This window comes from Mytilus trossulus, chromosome 2 (genome assembly GCF_036588685.1).
Source record: "Mytilus trossulus isolate FHL-02 chromosome 2, PNRI_Mtr1.1.1.hap1, whole genome shotgun sequence".
Classification (NCBI taxonomy): domain Eukaryota; kingdom Metazoa; phylum Mollusca; class Bivalvia; order Mytilida; family Mytilidae; genus Mytilus; species Mytilus trossulus.
The window spans coordinates 42,167,157-42,192,123 of record NC_086374.1 but is presented as its reverse complement, the minus strand read 5'-3'; the positions used below and the strand labels follow the sequence as shown (position 1 = coordinate 42,192,123).

General features: G+C 29.7%; 1 protein-coding gene across 1 annotated transcript; it reads left to right on the top strand.

The window, feature by feature from the left end:
• The first annotated feature begins 161 nt into the window (after positions 1 to 161).
• Positions 162 to 24,188, top strand: LOC134707287 (protein disulfide-isomerase A5-like). The gene is made up of 25 exons (XM_063566930.1): positions 162 to 295; positions 3,037 to 3,163; positions 4,870 to 4,957; positions 5,493 to 5,558; positions 6,160 to 6,205; positions 6,660 to 6,752; positions 7,458 to 7,515; positions 7,838 to 7,905; positions 8,322 to 8,413; positions 11,156 to 11,224; positions 11,826 to 11,962; positions 12,650 to 12,717; positions 14,146 to 14,227; positions 14,713 to 14,725; positions 15,110 to 15,175; positions 15,548 to 15,687; positions 16,968 to 17,038; positions 17,541 to 17,669; positions 18,220 to 18,412; positions 18,835 to 18,902; positions 19,383 to 19,464; positions 19,976 to 19,988; positions 21,345 to 21,413; positions 22,995 to 23,239; positions 24,000 to 24,188. Exons 1-25 carry the CDS (start codon positions 260 to 262, stop codon positions 24,149 to 24,151), a joined length of 2,271 nt encoding a protein of 756 aa, XP_063423000.1. The 5' UTR covers positions 162 to 259; the 3' UTR covers positions 24,152 to 24,188.
• The last annotated feature ends 779 nt before the right edge of the window (positions 24,189 to 24,967 follow it).

Genomic DNA, 24,967 nt, shown 5'->3' with positions numbered 1-24,967 from the left:
TCACGTATATCGTTGAATTATTTTTTTTCTCTCTCTCTCTCTCTTTTGAATAACGCATGGTCGTGTTTTTTAACATTAATTTAATTCGTGGTACACAATTTTCATCTCACTTTTATTCATACAGACAACATTATATTGGTATTTGGAATCTGAGAATGTATAAAAAAGTTCGGGAAAATGAGATTTTTACCTTAACTGTGAAGAGCTCTACCCAAACGATAAGGCTACCGGCTACTTACCAATACGTGGCATTATAAGGATGGCAAGGATATATTTATTGCTTTTAGTCTTAATGGTAATGTTTTTTTTTATACTTTACAATAATTTGCAGGTACCCGCAAACTTTTGCACCATTATAAATTAAAATGCATTGATGATTGAACAAAAAAAATCCACTGACTGAATACATCAATTCTGTCATAGATGTACACATGTACTTAGTTATGATATACATGATATACGTGTATATAGTCAAGCATGTTAACAAAATGACTGTAAAAGAATAGTGTCGGCATTGTTTTCTATATTAACCATCAAGGATCAGTTACTGAGTCATCAGTATCATGACAAGACAATTGCCATTTCATACACATACTTTATGAAGCAAGTTGTATACAATACATATCTTCAAATAAGGAGATTTACACAGAAAATCTTCATAAACAAGCAACTTCCAACACTTCACAATACAAGGTGTCTTTTTCCCCCAAAAAGCTACCCTAGATCAACAGGTCAGCATGACCATGATGATCGAGACATTTTATTCATAATGATGATGATGATAATTATAACAGAAAATAGACATGATAGAAACAAGACTTTCTGTATTAATTGGTTTGTAAAACTGCTGTCAGTTTATGGATTTCAAAGTTCAAATAACATATAATCAGAACATTGTGATTTATTTAAAATAAACTTTAGTTGATATTATCATGATTATTGAGTTTTTTAAATACAAAATTATCTGTACATTATCACAAATTCACAGCCCAAGGCTGTGACTGTCACATGACTATCTTGTATGTCATCAATTTAACATGAAGCAGATATCTGAAACAAAGCAAATTAATAAAATCATAGATGTTTAAATGACATGAATGAGCCACATCATTTCTGTTGCAGTTGATATCAATAAGTGAAAAACTTTAAATATTTCCCAAACATTATAAACAATGCCTTCAGAGATAAGGTAAATCACTAACATGACTAAGGAGATAAGGTCACTAGGTCAAATGTAAAATTCAAAACTAATCTACATGTAAATGAAGTTTTGGTTCTTGTTTATCTCTTAGAATCTTGACTAATCTTTTTTTATATGTTTTTTTATATTATAAAAATATTTTAATGAATGAATCTTTATGATTTAATATCATTCTTTTAACCAATGATGTTGACTTGTAACTATATGCAGTCTGCACCAAAAACTTTTTCAACTGATAGTCCGATGACCAATATTCTGACATTTTTCTTATTGGGCCAAACAAAATTTTGCAAAAACTTACTAGTCCGAATGAAATTTTACTAGTCTGGGGCATCGGACTAGTGGCTTACCGTGCAGACTGATATGATATTTATTTTCTTATTTGTGCCCTTAAACGCAAATAAAGTATTTTTGAACAAAAACTCAAACACATATCTATGGGAAACAGCTAGCCTAGACGAGTGCAGCAAAGTTTATTATTAAATAATTCAACTGTCCTCATGCAATCACTTTGCCAGCACAGTAAGACCACTGCAGCATGCATGTCTTACAAACATATCTTCAATGAAAAATAATGAAATAGAATCATTTATATCCCAAAACCATATTTTTATACAGAAAAAACTTAATGCAGTTATAATACAGTGATATTGTTGGCTTTTTTCAAAAGTACCTCTACCCGTTTTTATTGGGAAAATATGCGTAATTTTCATCTAATTGGAAATTTAGGAATAAACCATGAATTTGACTGAAACTTCAATTTACAGACCCCATTTCAAGAGTCAAACCCTGCTTTGAAATAAGACACCTTTTTGTCAGTGATGATACATAAATAGACCCTCAAATCTGCACATATAGTAATTTTAGCTATGAAAAAAAATAAATGAGTGTTTTTCAGTTTGAATTCATGCACAATTACTACTGAAACAGCACTGTTAGGGAAAAAAAGTTGTCTTTTTGGGAATAATTTTAAGCCATTTTTTTTTCAAATTGGGATTCTTCTCCAGGGGAAAAAGCCTTTATTCTCCATTAATTTAAGGCAAACAATATCACTGTAATATTATAAGCTTATACAAAACATGTTTACAGGGGGGACGGGGAAACTTCACTGCACTATAAGACTGAGCTTCGAATGGTCAAGCTATGAAAATGTATTTTCAATGTTAACTTTTACTGCGAATGACCAGTCCGTGGTATCATACAAAGAACTTTAAACTCCTAACTTTGTTAAGGTGACTTATTGTTATGCTAAAATGATTTAAATATTATGTTTGTCTCTAATATTTAATTAACTGTGCATTTGTATTCAGATATCGCAGATCAAATTTATTCGTTCATTGTGTAATCATACGTTTTTTGATTGAGTTAAGTCTGCCAATTGATATTTTATCGTGTGTTTTTCTATGTTGTGATGTTATGCTATTGTTTCAGAAAAAGGGAGAAGGTTTGGATCCATTAAAACGTTTAATCCCGCTGCAAATGTTTGCACCTGTCCTAAGTCAGGAATCTGATGTACAGAAGTTGTCGTTTGTTTATGTAATATATACGTGTTTCTCGTTTTGTTTATATAGATTAGACCGTTGTTTTTCCCGTTTGAATGGTTTTACACTAGTAATTTTGGGGCCCTTTATAGCTTGTTGTTCGGTGTGAGCCAAGGCTCCGTGTTGAAGGCCCTTCTTTAACCTATAATGGTTTACTTTTTAAATTGTTACTTGGATGGAGAGTTGTCTCATTGGCACTCACACCACATCTTCCTATATCTATAAAACACATGTTCCCAATATAACAACAAACCCATGTGCTATCGATAGTTAATAAATACATTTATTTTGTAGGTAAACGTTTCTGTTAAGTTGGGTGCTAGACAGAAAGTTTCTCTTATACAAGATATCGATGATCCAAAAGAGTTTAAGAAGACACTGAGGACGAAAACAAATCTATTGATTATTTATGCCAAATCAGGTGATAGAATTTTACCATTTTCCCTCTTTTAAAAGTAGAAATATAAACCCAAAAGGTTGTCTCTCTCAAGTACATATATAAACCCAAAATTTTGTACTGAATCATCCATTGATTTATTATGTAGAGTGCCTATAGCATGTATAGTCAAATTATTGTCAACAGCTTGCAATTTTTAATTTATCCTCAATTTTAGTTAACAATCATGTTGTACATGTTGTATGTTACACAGCTGTTTGATTCCCATTGTTAATTTCAATGCAGGTATCTGTTATGTGAAAATCAGTTGCTTTTCTATTAGTTATCAATAAAATATTGAAGGGACACTGTTAGATACATAATGTAGAGAATAAGTAGATCAAATACTCGTAACCAGCAAACCTCATAAAAAATTTGTTTACTAAATTATTATAAATAATAAATGTCAAATTTTTTTAATTAATTAATAACTTAAGTTAAGACATTAAATGTCATTTTTTTTTAAATTAATTTAATGGTTTAGTAAGACATTAAATGTCAAATATCTTTAATTAAATATGTTTTCTTCATTACAGGGCTATTTGTTATGTGTGTTTCGTCTATGAATATTACCAGTTATACGTTTTTTGTTCAGTTATTCATGTATTAAAGTGGTACATCCTTATACATTTATAGATAGTGAATTCTTTTGCATTAAGGTTATCTCTTAGACTAATGGCTTATTTCTCATAAGGTATAATACCACTGAAACATAGTACCTCACATCTGGTTTCATAAGAAAAAGTTTTGAAAAAAATAAATTTTGAATTTGATAGTTTTTAGGAAATTAACCTTTCATTTCACATGTTTCATTGCAGAAAATTGTACATGTCTACTTGGCAGGGTTCATGTGACCTTGACCTCATTTTCATGGTTCATTGGTCAATGTTTAGTGTTCTTGGTTAATGTTAAGTTTATATGACAGTTGTAATAAAGATTTATATTTAGGACTATCAACATAATACCAATGCTTTGTAAAGAAGGCGAGACATTCCAGCATGTGCACTCTTGTTTTCATTATATTCATATTTTGTGTACCCTTTTGGTAATATTGCCCTTCAACAATAATTTGTTCACATTTATCCTGTTGTTTTGTTATTTTCTTTAAACTTAATAGATTGAAGGAACTTTAAACAGTCTAAAAGGTAAGCCAGCAAAAAAAAGAGCATAGATCTCCAATGTAGCTTGATAATTTCTGATGGCCAATTCTAGTATAAAATGTATATGCTTGCTATGATAAAAGTTGCCTTCACAGTTTTTCTTTGCCTGCTGAGACTGCCTTGATATTTTATATGTAATAACAGCCGATTTCATTGAGTGTGTAGAGAAAGGTAGAATCCTTGGTTAGCTTGCTTGTTAGCGAAACCGTGAAGTCATTATTATGTTAGGTAAACTACCCTCTTTTAAGAGTAGACTAGCCAGACAGATAACCTGTCTGTTAGACTAGACTACTTTGAAAGAAGGGTCATATACCTTACCTAATAATGACTTCACGGTTCAGCTAATATGCAAGCAAACCAAGGATTCTACCTTTCCCTACACACTCAATGAAATCAGCTGTAAAATATCATTAGTGCATTGAGTCTTTGCTTGAACTGCTTTTAACAGAATATTGGTCCTTATGGTAAAAGAAAATTCCTGTTTGTCTTTAAAATGTATCACCACAAGTTAATTAATGATTTTTGTTACAGGCAAAGAGTATGGGAAGCTTAAAAATATGTTTGAAGATGTAGCTGAACAGATGAAGGGTAAAGCCACCCTGGGTCTGGTCGACTGCAGGTAAAAGACATTGGTGATAGGTTCTCTAATACATAAAAAAAATCTAAAATCACACATGAATATTTATAAGACATTGAGCTAATATCTTGATTAAATGAAATAATTCTTTTACCCTTTTTAAATGTTTACTTAAGAAATACACAAAAGTAAGAATTTGTTGAATTATGTCAAGTGTCTTTCTTATGGATTTTGCTTTGTTACAGGAGCTACAGTTGTTGTGGTTTGAAACCTTTATTTAAAACATTTGAAAGAGCATTCATTGATTAACAGACTACACCAAACCATACAAAAAAAAAAGAATATTTATGTTTTGCCAAGTTCCCACTGTCAGGAAATAAGTATGAAAAAAATTTGGTCTAATTGTTATATAAAAAACACACTTGACAAATGTCATGAATGTCATGAATGTATGAAACTTTAAAAAAAGAAAAAACACATGTGATACTAGCAAAATGATTAAATTTCTACAAAGCAATAGTTACAAAAGTTCAATATTGATTTCTGTCAATTATTTATTTATTGATTTCCATTGCAGTGATGCTAAAAAGTTATGTAAGAACCAGAAAGTGTCTCCCAGTACTATAGAAGTAAAACATTACAAGTTAGTATTGAAAAATTCATCATTTTAGTATGGTCTCCTTTTAACTTGATGTAGATATAGTTTTACATGGGATGAAATTTCAAAACTGTCTGCATGTACCTCAGATGATCAAAATGAATTTATTTCATACCCTTTTACTTTTTAAGGAGTGAAAGAAAACAGATTAACAAAATGATTGCATCAATTGCCATAGATTCATAATTGCTGTTTTTTCCCAGAAAATTTCATTTGAAAAAGATTTGTTAATTGCAGTATAAAGAGAACAACTATACATTGTTCATTGTTGTTTCAAAAATTAATTGGCTCTAAATTTGATAGAAATGCTTGTCAGATCTTCTGATTCTTTATTCTGAAAATCTTAAGAGTTGTTTAAAATTTAATTGTAAAAAATCCACATACTTTTGTGACTTCATAGAAAAAAACTCAAGAAACAGATTTATCAACATTACAAAAATAGCTATATATGGTCAGTGACCCTATCAAATTTAAAATTTATACTGTCAATGCATTTTGACTGCCCAAATAGCCTAGTTGCAATACCATAAATATGACAGTTACACTACTTTTGTTTTCATTCAAAAGATTTTTTGTATGTTTTTAGAGATGGATCCTTCAATAAAGATTATGATAGAAAACTGGTTTCTAAGGTAACAGTACTCATATTATTATATAACAAGTGCAGATATATTTTTAAGGATAGGTACCATTTTTTAATTCAGGAAAGATTAATTCCTAAGTTCATCATGATTATATTTTTCAATTACTGAACCAAAATCACTAAAGGAAACATTTATTTGGTTGAACACTTTTACCATGGTTCACATATTATCATGAAATAAAAATGAAATGTTACTTTATGAATAACAGTAAATCAACAGCATTTTATTTTTAAGAATATAGAGTGCAGGAGGTCTGGTCAAACTTTAAATTAAATGTATGCTTCTTAGTTAAGCATGTGGCATGTAGAGGTAAGGGCAAAGACTGGTTGGCTAAGGTCAGTGTGACAGGTTTTCCTGCAGACTGTTACATTGTGAACAAGTACTTATGTAAATATTTCCATGCAATTTGACATATATACTAATCTCTGGTATATTTTTTTAGTCTTTGGTGAATTTCCTGATGGATCCTACAGGAGATATACCGTGGGAGGAAGAACCAACAGCTGGAGATGTGGTACATGTAGAAACTCCAGAGGTATGTCCTGTGATTTGTGACATAAATATAGTCTGTAAACCAACAAGTAAATTTGAAGTGTTATCTAGAGTATAGGCTCTTATAAAATAAGGGTGCAGTTAAGTTAACAATAATTAAGGTTACAATAATAAAACAAAGAATTCCAATATAGTCTGATTAGATTTATAAAACAAGTATTGCATGGCATAAATATAAGAAGAAGAGGTATGAGTGCCAACTCTCCATCCAAGTCACAATTAAAAAAAGTAAACTATTATAGGTCAAATTACTGTCTTCAACGCACAGCCCTGGCTCATGTCGAACAGCAAGCTATAAAAGGGCCTAAAAAAATGACTAGTGAAAAAACCATTCGAACAGGAAAACCAACGATCTAATGTATATAAAAAAGGAGAAACACTTATAAACTACTTTAAAAATCAACAAGCGACATCTACTGAACATCAGATTTCAGACTGAGGACAGGTGCAAACAATTGCCTGAATATGTTAAATACAATGTTATAAACGGTAATTCACACTGAGGTTAGCTAGAAATTTTGTCAAGGGATATATTTCTTCTACAGTTTTTCTTACAGCAAGCCAATTTATGAAAATCATGTACACAAATTAAGCTATTCATACCTCTTGTTATTTATAAACAAAAATATTTAACAGGATCCAGTACAAATTGACAATTTGACATAGTAAATATTGTTATATTTTTCAGCAATTTGGTAAACTATTGAAGCAAAAGAAGAAAATACTAGCTATGTTTTATGCTCCATGTAAGTAGATATGGAAAAATTGTTCTATAAATTTGTATACAAATAATAAGCCTTACTTAAAATAAAAGACAATTCCATTTTCAAACAATATAGCACTAAATTATATAAAGAATTCCACTGCTTGTTAAGAAACATTGATCTTTTAACCTGTCACCTGTTGCTGAATTTTTTCTTTTAATCTGTTTTACCTAGAGCTCCTTGTCATGATTATAGTGGAAAATTATTTGTTTTTTATAGTTAAAATTTTCCAAATATAAGAAAACTCATATGTCAATAGTAGTACATGTATTATACAGTTAACTTAATTTATTCTCTATTATAGGGTGTGGATTCTGTAAGAGAATGAAACCTGATTTTTCTGCTGCAGCCACAGAACTTAAAGGAAAAGTGGTGGGTAGTATTGGGAAAATAAAGATTTATTCTGTTTTATGATTAAAGCAATGTATGACATGTATGGGGTTCATGTCATTGAAACAGCAAACCAGCAACACAAACCATCACAAGCATCTAGATGGCAACATACAGTCAAAATAGATAGCTGGATATTCAATATGTCTAACACTTTAAATCATCAAGAGTTTAAATAATTATGAATGCCATCTACAACAGTTTTAGCTAAAATAAAAAAACATATATATAACACATATTAGTATGCATACATTTAAGAAAAAATTCATTCAAGCCATTGACTTTTTAGAAATTTTCATATGGCGTGGGACATTATTTTTGAATTTTATCCTATGGTTTTTGATATTGTAATGACTTCTTAGTGTATTTTTATGTATTTCTATATTATTTGTTTACAGGCACTTGCTGGTATTGATGTAGATAAGCCTCATCAGATGCCCCTACGAGCTGAATATAACATAACAGGTTTTCCAACTATCTACTATTTTGAGTATGTACTTTTGCACACAGCTTAAGAATATCACTTTTACTTATAGTATCTTGTTCACAAGCTTGTTACTAAATATATATATATTTCTTAGTAAAAGTAGCAGTAGTATCAAACTACTGTAAACCAAATTATTTGCATGCATACTATATTTAGTGTTAAAATCTCTCTAGCTAACTTAGGGCTAATTAATTTTTTCGCAATATTATTATATTCTTGATCTATTTATACAAGGAAAGATCCAAGTTTCACATATTCTGGACAAATTAATTTCAGATTATTTGTCTACTTGTGATATTCACCAAAATAAATTGTTTGCTAAAATAAGTTGGTTTACAGTATGCAATCTTCACTTAGGCTTTGTTTTACTTAATTTTCCTTAATCACGTAAATGTTGTATATGGAAATAGGAAAGAATATGACAACTTTTCATCAATTATTTTGCTTTGACACAAAGGCTATTTATAGTATTGCTTAATGGTACATTATTGTCTCACCTCAATGAAGTCCAAAAAATTAGACAAAGCTAAAGGCGTGCTGTATTCTGGCAGGGACGGCTTTGGTCGCTGTGTCAATTATACTTTAGAATGAACTACTAATATTAAATCAACAATATTTGGTATGTGTAGAAGCATTTGCACCTCACATTTCCAAGATTGCTTACTTTCCAACATTTGCATAGTAAACACAGGAAAATTTGTGTTAAGTTCAGTTTAAGATGAACCACTAACATTAAGTCAACAATATTTGGTATGCATTTGTACTGCACCTTGATTTATAGAAGTGAGATACTTTTTTATTTCTTCAGTTATAGCTATGTTCTAAAAGTTTCCTGATTTTTGAAAAGAACAAAATTGACAAGTTTGGAAAATCAGAACTTTCATTGTTGTTTTATGATATAGAATTTTACATTTGTTTTGACATAACTTTGTTTCAAGCATTTGTTCATTATGCAGCTTCTCAAGTAAGAATCATTTATTTGCATTTTAGTTGTTGTTATGTTTTAAATATTTTCATGGAAACAAATTTCTGTTGTCAGCATGCTGCACAGATGATATTTTTATTTTCAAAATTGGTATATTTATATTTATTTATTTAGTCCTTGGGTCATGTTTCTTGCAGGTTTTGCACTAAAGTTTTATATTAGAAACAACACTTGCTGTGTTTCAATAACTTAGATTTATGAATTCATTTATATTGAAAAAAAATGACTAAATTATATATCCTTGAAGATATTACATGTCTGATTTCCTAGACATATAAAGAAGCTTTTTAACATGACAAGACATATTGTTTGTTTGCTTTGAAATCTGTAAAAGTTATTCTACTCCTTTTAACCCAATATTTGCTATTGTTCACATGTTTTGAGTCTATAACTGTATTTAAAAGCAGTTACAGTGACTCTTATAATGTTTTCATATGAATGATAACTTTTTTTAATCTTATGGAATATTTGTCGACATTTCTATTTCAAGAATTCTTCAATTGGAAGTAATCTCAGAAATTGTGTATCAACATTGAAAAATGTTAAATTAATTCTTGCACTACAAATTGGTTATCTCTAGAAATGAATCAGTTTAAAATAAGGATAAACATTCTTTCAACTTGCTTCATAATGACCCATTGGTTTTTCTGTCTTTAAATCTTATTGTTTAAACATATTTTATTTGCTCAAAGCGAAAAAAGATCAGACACAAGTAAAACATACTTATAAAGTCTTCTCCACAATACAATATATTTAACAATACAAATTGAACGTGAGCATGCATCATATAATATAAACAACATAAATATTACTTATCTATACTGAAAAAAGTAGAGGGAATGAGGAAAGAACGACAGAGATTAGGTTGATGATGATAAGCATGATGATGTGCGTTTTACCTATGTTGATACTATACTATGAGGAATCGTTTTGATCTCTTTATAAAATTGAATACTTGTTTAACAATTTGCACATTTTGATCATAGGAAAGAGTTTAAATCTTATAATGAAATAAATACTTACATTACATCAGCTTTATGTTTGGTCACTTCAAATAGTTTTTCTTATTTAGCTTTGAAACAGATTCGAGGTTTCCTAGTACGTATGAACAAATTTTCAGAAACCACTATATACAAAGTTTTGTATAATTCATTCCAGAGTTATATTCCTTGTTGAAAGAGACAATAACCAAATTTGACAAATATTTGTTTTTATTTTACATATAGCTTGGTTTGCTAAACCATTTTCATATTTAAATGGTGGGGTAAATTTCCTTATTTAAAAATTTAATATTCTTTCAATTCACAGTGGAGTTGATATGCATTCTCACCAGGTTAGCCACACACACTTATTAAGAGTTAGCTTTTTCTTTTTTTCTGTATATGGAATCAGTTTGATATTACCCTGACTTTGTCATGTATCATTGTCATCTGACTGGCTGTTTGTTGCCTTTATGTATATATTTAATTTAATGAAGAGAATGAGTTATATGTTTTCAATAACAAGATCCAGTTTGTGACTTACCTGTTACAGCACATAAGTTGTGTTGCTCTTTTTTTTGTCAAAAATAAAGGCACCAGTAAATTAATGTAGAAGATGAAACATGTGAAAAAAAATTTAATCAATGAGTATTCTTTTTAATTATAAGGAGTTTTCCTGTTGTAATATAATAATGATTAAAAATGTACAGCATATTGAGTCCTCATTGGATATTGACTTTATACTTTGAAATTAATTAATAAGTTTTGTTTTGTTTACAGAAATGGCAAGAAGAAATTTTTATATGGAGGTGAAAATACCAAAGATTCCATCATTGAATGGTGTTTAGAGTAAGTTAAGTAGAATTGTGTTAGCTTATTTCACAGAGCTTAAGGAAAGCACTATTGTTTTAAATAAATTTATTTTCCCTTAAATAGATGAAATTGCAACAGATCTTATTCCGATATAAAAAAAATCAAAATCTGAGAAAAATAGAAATAAGAAAAAGTTTTGAGATGATCAGAAATTCTGCCAATCTGTATCTAAAAGGGAATCTGAAACATAAACATAAAAATTCAAAAAATTTATTGACATACAGCATAGTATAAAACAAATAAACATAAGCTCTCGTCAGTTATTTTACAAAATATAATTTAAAAAAAACAAACAATCAAAACAAGCATCATGTGCATATAAAACATATTACGAAAGAAACTAAAGTTTTCTTGATATAAAATATTTTTCACTCTAAAACTATAAATATGTTACCTAATCTTCTGGTTATTGGGGAAACTCCATTTACAGGATCCCAACAAAACAAAAATTAGAAAAGATATCTACGATTTGTAATATAGCTGTTCATATTGAATCAATATCTTTCTATCTACGATTTCTTATTCTCTTTTCATCTAGAAGACTTTATTACTCAAATGATTTGTTTTTGTTTTCCAGTCCTAAACCCCCAGCAGAGAAGAAGAAAGAAGCAGAATGGGCTGACGAGGAATCAGATGTGGTTCATTTGACAGACAGTACCTATGATGATTATTTAAAAAACAATCCATCAGTCTTAGTCATGTTTTATGCTCCTTGTAAGTAGGAATATAGGAAGTCTTACCGGTTATTCCAAATGAATTATATATTTAGAGTATTGGTGTCTCTTAACAGGAAATTTTCATCGGTTTTGTTTTTAAATAATAGAGGGTTACAGGTGATTCCCTTACAAATTCTATATCTATTATCTATTATTTATAACCAGTTCTCTAATGGTAAGCATTTTCTTTGTGTGGCTTAGTTAGTTGATAAACAAATAGAAATGAATACTAATGCAAATTGTCATTGTCCTTAGTGTATGGGAATGTCACATTTTTATATCACATTTTAGGATGGGTTACCAAGTTAGAGTATGTGTGTGTTATCACTTGCTAATATCAATGTGGGTTATACATAACGTGCCTTAACCATAAGTGACAAATATATATATTGAAACCAACTAATGTTCAGGAGCTTTTAATTTTTCATAATTTTTGCAAGAATACTATAATCGCAGTGAATATGTAAAACTTTGATCCTCCCTTAATATTTAGATACATCAAGGAAAAATCGTGAAAATGCACTTTGGGTAGGAAGGTTAAGTAGTAAATTAAGTATCCTTGAAAATGATTTAGTTAACAGATAACTCAGCAGGAAGTGAGTATTTGTTATAATTGTTTAAATAATCTGTTCATTATAGGATGTGTTCATTGTATATAATTGTGTATATAATCTATTCATTATAGGGTGTGGTCATTGTAAGCAAATGAAGCCAGAATATACAGAAACAGCTAGTAAGATGAAAGAACAAGGTGTAAGTTAAAACAACTTTCAAAAATATTCTAATATTATAAGGTATGACATTAAGTTTCACACAGCATTTGCTGCAGGTGTTAAGCAACTAACAACCAATCAGTTAATCACTTGCTTCAATATACATAATTATAGATTATAATATCAGCCTTAAAATGTAAATGTTCACTTACATTCCAAATCCTCATAAATGTTTGCTACAACTAATATCTGTTTTGCCTACATTATCAAATAATTTAATTTTGGATGTAACTTGTCTTCTGATTGGCTGACATTATTTTGTTTTGAGCCCATAGACAAAATTTAGTCATGTGACCATGACGTCATCATTTTTTCATGGTTTTCTACGGTTTAAAATGGAATTTAGAATTAAATTATAAGAAATGACTGTAATATTTTTTCTGTCTATTCGAAATAACATAAAAAATTTGGTGCACTGTTAAATAACCCGCTAGGCGCTTTATTCAGTGTGCACCATTTTTTTTTATGTTATTTCTTCATAGACAGAAAAAATATTACAGTCATACCTTAAACAGAATTCTGTTAAAGATAATAAAACAAGCTGGATACATCTACTGGGTTTATTAATCATTATTACTTTTTTGTATTGTATAAATCAGTTTAATATTCTTTTTGTGACATATTCAGTGTTGTCATCAGCTTTAGTAATGTTCTTTCAACATATATTTATCATTACTTCAAATACATCATGTTTCAGTAAATGACAATGTTAGTAATCTTAAGTATTGTACACAGCAAAACAAAAAAATACTTTTGAATATTATGAAAATACTGTAAACTAAAACAAAATTCTCCAGCAGATTATTTTTAAACTTTTGTTCAAGTAGAGTATTAATCTTTTGGAAAATATGATACTTCAATATTGATTATTACATTGATACAAGTGGATTATCCCATTTATCCAATCAAAATAGTTGAATTATCAATTTTAAAGTCCGAGCTGAAAGCGTTACTATGTAGTAATCTGTTTCTCTAATGATTAAAAGATTGATTTTTTTTTTCTAAACCAAAGTCCCCTTGGAGTGCCTTCCATTTTCCACAAAGTTGTCAATTTCTAAACACTTGTTAGAACACTTTGATCATTTCAGTGAGCTGAGAAAGGTTATGACCCTTTGACTCAGCCAATCATCTTCTGAGATCACCTGCAACCACACATTGATTAATTTTTTTTATACAATGGGTTCGTAAAGGGATTTATTTCCATAGAATTAGAGAAACATATTTATACACAAAATATTAAGAATGTTGTAAAACTGCAAATTACTTCTTGTTGAGAAGTAAAGGGCTAAACAGAAATAAAGTACCAGTATTCACATAATAAAATTGATTTACAGTACCACTTAAAATCTGACAAATTTACATAATCAAATTATGTATGTTTTTATAATGCATGTAATTATTATTACAGATTGAAGGAACTTTAGCTGCTGTAGATGCTACACAACATAAAACTGTTGGAGATAGATATAAAATTCAGGGGTTCCCCACAGGTACTGTATAATCCATATTAAACTTTTTTTCCAATGTCATGAAAACATTTTGAAAACACGAATTAGGCATAGTAATTTTTCCTTTGTTTTGAAAATTTGATTGGGAAATATACCATTGCTATTAGATTGATAAATCACTGATATAAATCAAATTTTGGATCTTGTTATTTGAACTCATACAAATGTTTTAACACTGTAGATTCTTATATTTTTGCAATTTTTTTTATAAATACATGCTAGAAATTTTCCTATTTAAATTTTGATAGCATTATTTATATGCAGCATTCCTCAAATCACATAATTAAATTGGCACTTTTATCCAATGCTCAGCATTCACAATGATAAATGCTAACGAAAATTTCTGAACTAGCAGTATTTTCTAATATAGTCCTTATTTAACATTCTTTACTTGCTAAACATGCAAAGTAGATTATTTACTTCTTACTGCACTAATTAACTGAACAATTGTTATTTCATCTTTTCAGTGAAATACTTCAAGTAAGTATTCATTCTTAATTTTCTTTCTTTGATATTATTACGGTGGCTGGTGCTATTGTATAAATGTAATCAGATGTAAATTTTGAATTAAAAGGTTCATCACCATAACCTCTATTTTTTTTATTAAAGTTTCTTTCACATTTTTTTTATGAATTATATTTGGTATATATAGTTTGATTTCCTTTTGTGCATGTTCATTACTAAAAGGATGTTTTTTTCTTTGAAACATACTTACTATATTTCATTAAAAAGATAATTTTAGTACATTTTTTTTTTAAATGTTTTGAAAAAAAATCCACTTTTATTGCCATAAGCATGCACACATGTTTTTCCATTTGTATACATGCCTAGTACATGTACTGTATTATGAACTTCTTTTTTTAGGGATGGTGAATTTGCTTTTGATTTTAATGAAAGGACAGGAGAAAAAATTCTTGCTTTTATGAAAGAGTAAGTAATTTTTAACCCTTGTTATTGAAGAATAAGAATTAACAAACAAAATAGTTACTGGCGTTTCCATACCTTATGTTCCTTATATGTTTTGACTTTGATAAGAGTCAATGTGAAAATGTTTTTAATTGTTATAGATCCTAAATCACTAAATGAGGTAGATGTATCTTCAGGGATTGACCCAATTCTGAACAATAGAAATGTAACACCACTTTTGTTGCAATCAATGTGCAAGAGATTTAAACATTTCTAATTGACAGAAAAAACTCTTCTTTTGTCTGTACAGACTTTTTAATATTTCAATAGGCCTGTTTGACAACCTAATGTTTGAGTCGTATCTATCTTGAGTATATTTGATGTTTTATATTTCAGTCCAAAGGAACCACCACCACCACCCCCACCAGAGGCTAAATGGGAGGAAGTGGAAAGTGATGTCTTACATCTTAGTGATGACACTTATAAATCTGTTCTCAAGAAGAAAAAACATGCTCTAGTTATGTTTTATGCTCCATGTAAGAAAAATTCACTTAGAAAAATAACTCAGTTATGAAATTACAAATATTTTTATTGCCCCTGCCATATATATCGGAGAGGGCATTCAGGCTAACCCTTGTCCATCTGTCCTTCCATTTGTTCATACATTCAAAAGTTGTGTTCCTTTCTCTAACTTTAATTTGCATCTACCAAATGTTACTGATACACAATGCTTATTACCACAAAACATAGATCAAGTTTGATCTTTGGTGGCTTTACTTTAACTGATCTAGAGTTATGCCCCTTTATCAATGGCAAAAATGTTTAATATTTAATTTCCTTTCTCTTACTTAAGTTTGCATCAACCAAATGTTATGAAACTTATACACAATACTTATAACCACATACTACAGATCAAGTTTGCATTTTGGTGGTGTCACTTTAATAGTTCCAGAGTGATGCCTTTTTAAAGATGTTTTTCATTTTAATTCTCTAACTTAAGGTTGCCTCAACCAAATTTACAAAACTTATACACAATACTTATTACCACAAAATTCAAATCAAGTACAAATTTGGGTAGGGCAACTTTTACTGTTCTTCAGATATGTTCCTTCATTACTTTATATGATATGCAAGCTGGCAGACGCATCATCTGTGTCCTAATGGACATGTTATCCATTAATTTTTCTATCTGGCAAAGCAAATAGAACAAAACTATCACATTATTATCCTACACCTCCAGTGATATTTTTCTTTTAGTGTGGAAGCTATAAGCAAAAGGGGATGGGGGAGGCAAAGTATTTAATATTAGTTTGTAAAATATTGAAATCATATCACCAAACAACCTCAGCTCTTAACAACACACAATATAATATCACACTTTGGAGACTGCATATGTTAGAATAATAACCATGTTAGGACCTCATGCCAGTCTAGTTGTTTAACACCCCCTTCTCTAGTACTGTTATGATATTTTCTTTCATTTGTATGTATCTATCCTAAGGCACACTTCTCATATGTTCTAATGTTGTATTACTACTACATGATCTATATATAGATTTGCAAAGTATTATGAATGCAAAACTTTTTTTTTCAATTTCTTTTTTTATATAAGATGTATTTATTGAATTATGCTATTATTCTGATTAGTTTCATCCTCGTCCACAAAAAGTTTCTAATTGCAATATTTTCTATATTATTTCTTTGTATATTAGTGTATTTCCGATTGTGGATGCAAGTCAGATCTGCTCATAATCTTGAAAAGTGGCAGATATAAGTGACACCATTTTTACTATATCAATATATAATATATCTTTAGGGTGTGGTCACTGTAAAAAAGCTAAACCAGAATTTATGGCAGCGGCAGCTAAGTTTAAAGATGATGCAAAGGTAGGACTTATTGACAAGATTTGCAATCTTTCCTTTATTTATATCAATTGTTTTAACATATGTCAACAAAACAGCCATAAGAATACGCAAGAAACTTGACTATAGGAGTTAATCATCATATCTTGAACAATAGACAGCTGTCTTTTTAACAATGATTTATCTAGCTCTTTATTGACCAAATTTTAAAAACAGTTATGAAATTATTTGTTACTTGATATCTGAATTTTCATAAGTTAATGTATCTTATCGAATATACTATAAACAATTCATCTATGATGTTATTTGACATAAAATGTAATTGTAGCATTTTCAGCAGTGTATTTTATTTTTTATTTACACCAATGTCTACACAGTGTTTTTACAGTACATCTTATCTGTTCTGTGTAAGAAAATATTACCAGTTTAGCAGTGGCTTGTACAATGTCTGTTTAATCTTTTTAGGTAGCATTTTTCAGTATTGAATTGTACATTGTACATCATTGTCTGTACATATCTGTTTCAGGTAGCATTTTCAGCAGTAGATTGTACAGTGCATTCAACTATCTGTACTACAAATGAAGTAACAGGATATCCTACATTGAAATACTTTAACTATGGTAAAAATCCACAGAATTATATGGGAGGTAGAGAGGTATGTAAAATATTGAATGGAGTTATCTCCCTTACATACATTAAAAAGTGTAGCATTGATTGATGGTTATACATTTGAATGTTTTTTTAAATACAATTTTTAAAATCTGTTGAAACACTCTTTCAAGGGTTTAGGAGATGTTGTTTTTTTATGTTAATCATTCCGTTTATAGATATAAGAAGATGTGGTATGTATATGACAAACAAGAAACACTTAATATGAACCACACCAACAAATGACAACTACTAAACATCAGGTTCCTAACTTAGGACAGGTGCAAACAAATGTAGCAATTTATATGTTTAGTCAGAATTCAGCCAGCCATCAAATTAGTTTGTTTGAAATAACATATCAACTTGATCTTGGTTTAAAACACTTTCTGCCTAATACAATTTAACCTAAGAAGTAGAGATAATAAGGCCTTATTTGGTGAGAACAGATAATTCAGGTAGTGAGGAGTAATACTTTTTCACCTCGATCAAGAAATTTATGTGAAATAAACACAAAAATTAGAGAAAAGATTATCTTATGCAAATGCTTTGTTTTACAGGAGGCAGATTTTGTCAACTTTATGAATGACCCACAAAATCCTGGTGCAGCTCCATCAAAACCCCCTCCTGAGGCCCCAGAGGAGCAGTGGAAAGAAATTACAGGGTACAGGAACATACATTTTCCAACAACCAGTTCATTTGATTCTTTTTTAAAAGAGCATAACTCAGTCCTAGTTATGTTTTATGCACCATGTAAGTACAATGAGATGTAATTCTGAGCACCGGTATATTGTTTAAAGAAGAGGGAAGAGGAAGGTTTTTTAAAAATTAAAAAAAAATTAAAATATACCATTGGTTCTCCCCATCAATTGTACTGAAATATAGAATTTAAAGGAAATTCATGTCCTATATTTTTTAACAATACATGTGTACATAAAGAAATGGCAGTTTTCACTATAAAAAGGCATACTGTTAAAATACATTTTTAAAAATGACAACTAATCTGAAGTAATGCAATTTCAAGTTGAACAGATATAAGGGTCCTGTTCTGTTCTATTATTTTTGTTTTCATGTCCATTAGTGATGTGTACCACGCACTTTATATTTTGTTATATGGAATATATATTTCGAACATATGTGAGAGAAAGTTGTAATGTTTATAATATTCTATTTAGGGTGTGGACATTGTAAAGCTATGAAACCAGCTTATGCTGAGGCAGCTTCTTTACTTAAAGATCAAAATGTAAGTTATTAAGATTAAACCAACTTTTTTTTAAAAGATTTAAACTATTGTTTCAGTTCTTTTGTAAGACATTCACCTCACAACCAACAAGGATGTGCCATTTATGCCACTAAATCTATATACAATATTGTTGTCCATACTGATCATGTCAATAACAATATGAAAAAAGTGACATGCAAAATTTGGTTTAAATCTATACATTTGTTTGCAAAACAGTTTTAGTACCAGTATTTATATCATTAGTGAAGTCAATTTGCAGGCAATCTTGTCCAATTTTGTCTAGCCTGTAACAAATTGTTGGAGAATATAGGACATATGAAGTCTTAAGTTAATTAGGGTATTTACCATCTCAGTCTCATAAATGGTCTTACAGCTTTTAACAGGTAATAATTTATCAGTAATAACTTTTCAACAACTCTTTAATTTGGAGTTAAAGAAGTTTAGCAAATAATTTAGTATTACTTTCAACTTTGATTTTAGGTAGATGGAGTTTTAGCTGCTGTTGATGCTACGATAGACAGTCAGATTGCTGGCCAATATAAAGTTCAAGGTTATCCTACAAGTAAGTTTGATGCTACACTGATAAAACTCATTTCTTGATTTAGGGCATTATGATCCATTAATTTTAAAGATTCCCTTACTGTTGTTTCATTGTTATTCATAGTATGATAAATAACTATGTGAGTATCAGGAATTGTAAAACTATTGATTAAATAAATGTTCAAAACACATATTTCCTGAAGTTTTATTTGAACAGCTTTCTCTCATTTGGTTATTGTCAGTATATTTGCTTTCTATAAATAATATTCAAATAAGAATTAAGTTATGATAAAGAAAAATATTGAAATTTAAAACCGACAAAACAAACAATTTTTAAAAGTAACATTAATGATGAATTTAACTTGGTAATTTCCATTGAAGTAACAGTCAATTTTCAAATATCTCTTCATGACATACATCTGACCATGTTGTACAAACAACATACATGTATATATAAAATATAAATTTGAAGATTTTCTACTCTTCATGTTCAGACTTATTTGCATTTATATTTTCTTTTCCTTCCTTTTCAGTAAAATATTTTAAGTAAGTATACTTTCTTGTATATTTTCCTCCAGGATATAAAGTGTATGATTTTCATTTTTAATCACGAAAGATTAGCATATGACATAGAAAAATGAACTTCAATAATTAATTTATATTTCTACACAGAAATACACAAACAGCCAGGGCCCAGTTTCACGAAGCTGTCTTAGGACTGAGACATGTCTTAGGATGGTCTTACGACATATCTTAGTCCTAAGTGGGTTTCACAAAGTGGTCCTAAATTAGGACATCTCTTAAAGTTGGTCATAAAGTTAGGACAACGCGAGAGGTGTCTTATGATGGTCTTAGGACAGTTATACGTTTATTTATATAAATTGCACTCATTTTTTTTATATTAATTTTGAAAAAAAATCTTATTTTAACCTAATTATCTATTCTCATGTCCCTGCTTATAACGTTATCTGTCTAGATTGACGGATTATCATGATTTGTCAACAATGAAAATTCGAGGTATTCATATAAGATTGCACGAATTTATCCCGTAACCTTTTATAACCAATAGTGTCAAAATTAAATTCAACTCACTTGTACCGGCAAAATAATGTCATCATTTTATATTCTTTTTTTTTCCTAGTTTTGCATTATAAATTCCATATTCATATTGATGTATATTGTTTAAAGATAATTTATAAATAACTTTTATTTTTCTATTTTTATTTTGCAAATTGTGTCATTATATTAATCCATACGTTTAGAATCATTTATGGTAAGACATACTACCGTAAATCATATTCATATTTGAAAATTTAAAGAACTTGCGACACTCAGGTTTATGATGTCTTAGCTAAGATTATCCTAAGATAGCTTCGAGACGAGGTCTGAGATATGTCCTAGGATAGTCATAAGAGGATCATAAGACATGTCCTAAGATATATCTTATGACATGTCTTAGGATAGCTTCGTGAAACCGGCCTCAGAATCTTATGTGAACATTAAGCAGGGGAATATCACTAGCTGCAAAACAACGCTGGAATAAAAAAATCCCCATTTTTAGCTCCTAACTCCAAATGCTCATTGTAAGGTAAAGTAATCACTTGGCACTCAAAAAGTCGCCTGTGGAAGCACTGAACCTATTGCAACCAAACTTGACCACAATGATCCTTATAACTTGATTTGCTTGAAATATTACTTCCACTAAAGTTTTGCTTTTAGAATAGCAAAACAGTGTCTTGATTTTTTTGAATGACAGCTTGCAACAAAAAGTAATTTGAAATAGTAAAATGAAATTGTAAATTATGAATAGGCATATTTGAAGGTAAAAAATAGGTATTTCTTGTAGTAGATAAATACATTGATTGGCTTTACAATAGATAACACATTTAATTTGGTTTACAGAAATGGTGTAGAATCATTTGAATATTCAGGAGGCAGAAAAGTGACAGATTTGGTTAGTTTCATGAAAAAGTAAGTAAATTGATCAAGATTCTTGAAAAAAGAACAGTTTGAAAATCATTATTTAAATGAATCTAGACAAATGGAAAGACTTTGTTCATAGCGTTTTTCATTTTTGTCGAGCCTTCGACTTTAGTCGAAAAAGCGAGACTAAGCGATCCTACATTCTGTCGGCGTCGTCGGCGGCGTCAACAAATATTCACTCTGTGGTTAAAGTTTTTGAAAATTTAATAACTTTCTTAAACTCTACTGGATTTCTACCAAACTTGGACAGAAGCTTTATTGTGATCATAAGATAGTATCCAGAAGTAAATTTTGTAAAAATAAAATTCCATTTTTTCTGTATTTTATTTATAAATGGACTTCGTTTTTCTGCGGGGAAACATTACATTCACTCTGTGGTTAAAGTTTTTAAAATTTGAATATCTTTCTTAAACTATACTGGATTTCTACCAAACTTGGACAGAAGCTTGTTTATGATCATAAGATAGTATCCAAAAGTAAAGTTCGCAAAAATAAAATTCCATTTTTTCTGTTTTTTACATATAAATGGACTTAGTTCTTCTGCGGGGAAACATTACATTCACTCTGTGGTTAAAGTTTTTAAAATTTTAATAACTTTCTTTAACTATCCTTGGTTTGTACCAAACTTGGACAGAAGCTTGTTTATGATCATAAGATAGTATCCAGAAGTAAATTTTGTAAAAATATAAATTCATTTTTTCCGTATTATACTTTTAAATGGACTTAGTTTTTCTGCCAGAAATCAACACATTCACTCTGTGGTTAAATTTAATGACTTTCTTATACTATTTTAAATTTGTACCAAACTTGGACAGAAGCTTGTTTATGATCAAAAGCTAGTATCTAGAAAGGAAATTTTGTTAATATTTGGTACCTGTGTATCTGTATTTTACTCATAAATGGACTTAGTTTTTCTTCCAGTAAACATTACATACAGTCTGCAGTTAAAGTTTTTAAAACATTTATTCGATTTATAAACTATCCTGAAATTTTACCAAACTTGGACAGAAGCTTCTTACAATCAAAAGATAGTATCAAGAGGAATATTTTTATTTATTGTTTTCCTTATTTTTGTTGAGCCTGGGAGTTTAACAGCAAAAGTTGGCGAGACACTGGGTTCCGTGGAACCCTTATGAATTTTCTTCTACCATGATATTTTTCATATATAAAAGTAACATGCATATGAAAAGACATTTTAAATTTTTACCTTATTCTGTTAAATATTTCACTGAAATTTGAATATGTTGAAGATTTAAAAAATATTTTATGTTACAGCTAATTTCCTAAAGCATGTAGAGCAAGACTTTAGTTAGCTTTCTTGCTTTTATATTGTACAATCATTAGGATAACACCCAATTAAATTCAAATATTATATATACAGGTTAAACTATGCCTAAATATATTGTTTAAAGATGTCAATCTTATTAACAAAGCTGGTACATGTATAAACAATTATACAAACAAAGCAAGCAAGCCAACCAAAGTTTTGCTTTACTTGCATTAGGAAATTAGCTGTAATAGCTGAAACATTGAGGACATTTATAAATTATTGTATATTTGTCTTTTCAGTCCACAGCCTGCAGCACCCACACCACCACCAGAACCTGAATGGAGCTCAGTTAAAAGTGCAGTGAAACATTTATCTGATTCAGATTTTAAAAGTCAACTTTCAAAATATAAAGCATCATTAGTGATGTTTTATGCACCTTGGTGTGGCCATTGTAAAAGTTCAAAACCAATCTTCCAGAGTGCTGCTGATTCATTAAAGGATAAAAATAAAGCTTTTGTAGCAGTTGATTGTACTAAAAGTAGAGGTATGTTTTAAATAATGTTGTCATAAGATCTTCCTGTTCATCTGTAATCGCTGCCATGTAAAATTGGCTCCAGGTTTTTATGCCCTTCCTATGATGGTAGAGGGGCAATATGTTTTTTGGTCTGTGTGGCCTTTTGTTCATTCATCCGTCTGTCCCGCACAGCTGTCATGTCATTGATGTGATACATTCTCCAAAATTCAGAGGTATCTGCAATAGAATATTTCTTTGGACTTTAATACCTTGCACTCAACATGCTCAAGAAAAAGTCTCAGTGGTCCGAAATTATGTAAATGTGACACTCCACCAAATTTCTGATAAAAACAGTCAAGACTCCTCTTTTGAAGTCATCTAGGATAATGGGAAGGCCAAGATAATAAAGTGCAATCACATTTCAAGGTTACACAGGAGTGGATTTTTGGGGAATATTTTGAGTTCCACTAACTTAAGTGCAAAGCATCATCATCTTGATTGAACTCATTGATTTTTAAAAGTAAACATTATAGGTCATAGTACGTTCTTCAGCACAGAGCCTTTGCTTACATAGAACAGCAAGCTATAAAGATTCTTCTTTTATTTTCATGAACTTTAATGTCTTATAAGGGAAGTGTAAAGTATATTCTACAATTGACGAATGTAAAGATAAAACTCCTATTATAAAGTTTTTTGGTTTCAAAACAAACAAAAAAACATGTCCATGTTCATATTCTTTTTAATTCTCAATTGCTTTCAAAGTCTTAACATCATATGTTTTGTGTTTCAGAAACTTGCAGCGAAGAGAAAATAGAAGGATTTCCTACGTTTAAACTTTACATTGGTAATAAATTCTTATCAGAATATGAAGGAGGAAGATCAGAAAAAGACTTTTTAAAATTTATACAAAATTCTCCAGAGGCAGCAAAAACAGAATTATAGCTATTTTTTATATTTATTAAAATTGAAATCCATTTTATGTATGCGTTATTTTGTCCCTGAAAAAAATGTTGCTTTTGGCCAAAAAGTCATTGGAAAATAATATGTGGTTGTACTATTACATTTATCTAACTGTTGAAGTCTACTCCAAACATGTTATGACATCCTTATTTTATATAGTTATGTGGTTTATAGAGCTTGTGAATTAAATTTGTGTAAACAATTATTTTTTTCCTAAAGGATATCAATTTATAATTGAACAAAGATTTTTGAATAGGGCTTCATCTGTACATTGGTGTAATTTTCAATTGTTAGTATGAGTGCCAATGAAATAACTTTCCATCCAAGTCACAATTTGTAAAGTAACCCACATGAACATAAGCTCAAAATCCAATAAAGAGCAAGCATACAAATCCTTAGTAAGACTATCACTAGAGTATGCTTGCTCTGTTTGGGATCCATACTTACAACAAGGCATAGATAAAGTTCGAAGGTGGTCTGCACGTTTTGTTACCAACAAATACAGAAACACCTCAAGTGTTGGTAACATGTTACAACATCTTGAATGTCACAGACTTTCTGACAGAAGAAAAGATTCAAGATTTGTAATTGCTATATAAAATTGAACACCAAAAGGTTGCAATACCTAAAAACAAGAGTGCACACACTGAAATGTCTCGCCTTCTTTACTAATCATTTTGATATTATGTTGATAGTCCTAAGTATAAAGCTTTATTACAACTGTCACATAAACGTTACATTAACCAAGATAACTAAAAAAAGACCAATGAACCATGAAAATGGGGTCAAGGTAAGATG

Coding starts and splice junctions, on each gene's coding strand:
- LOC134707287 (XM_063566930.1), top strand. CDS start 260: ATGGCAAGGATATATTTATTGCTTTTAGTCTTAATG. Junction 15,688..16,967: donor AGTTATGTTTTATGCTCCAT/GTAAGAAAAATT, acceptor ATATATCTTTAG/GGTGTGGTCACTGTAAAAAA. Junction 18,413..18,834: donor AGTTATGTTTTATGCACCAT/GTAAGTACAATG, acceptor TATTCTATTTAG/GGTGTGGACATTGTAAAGCT.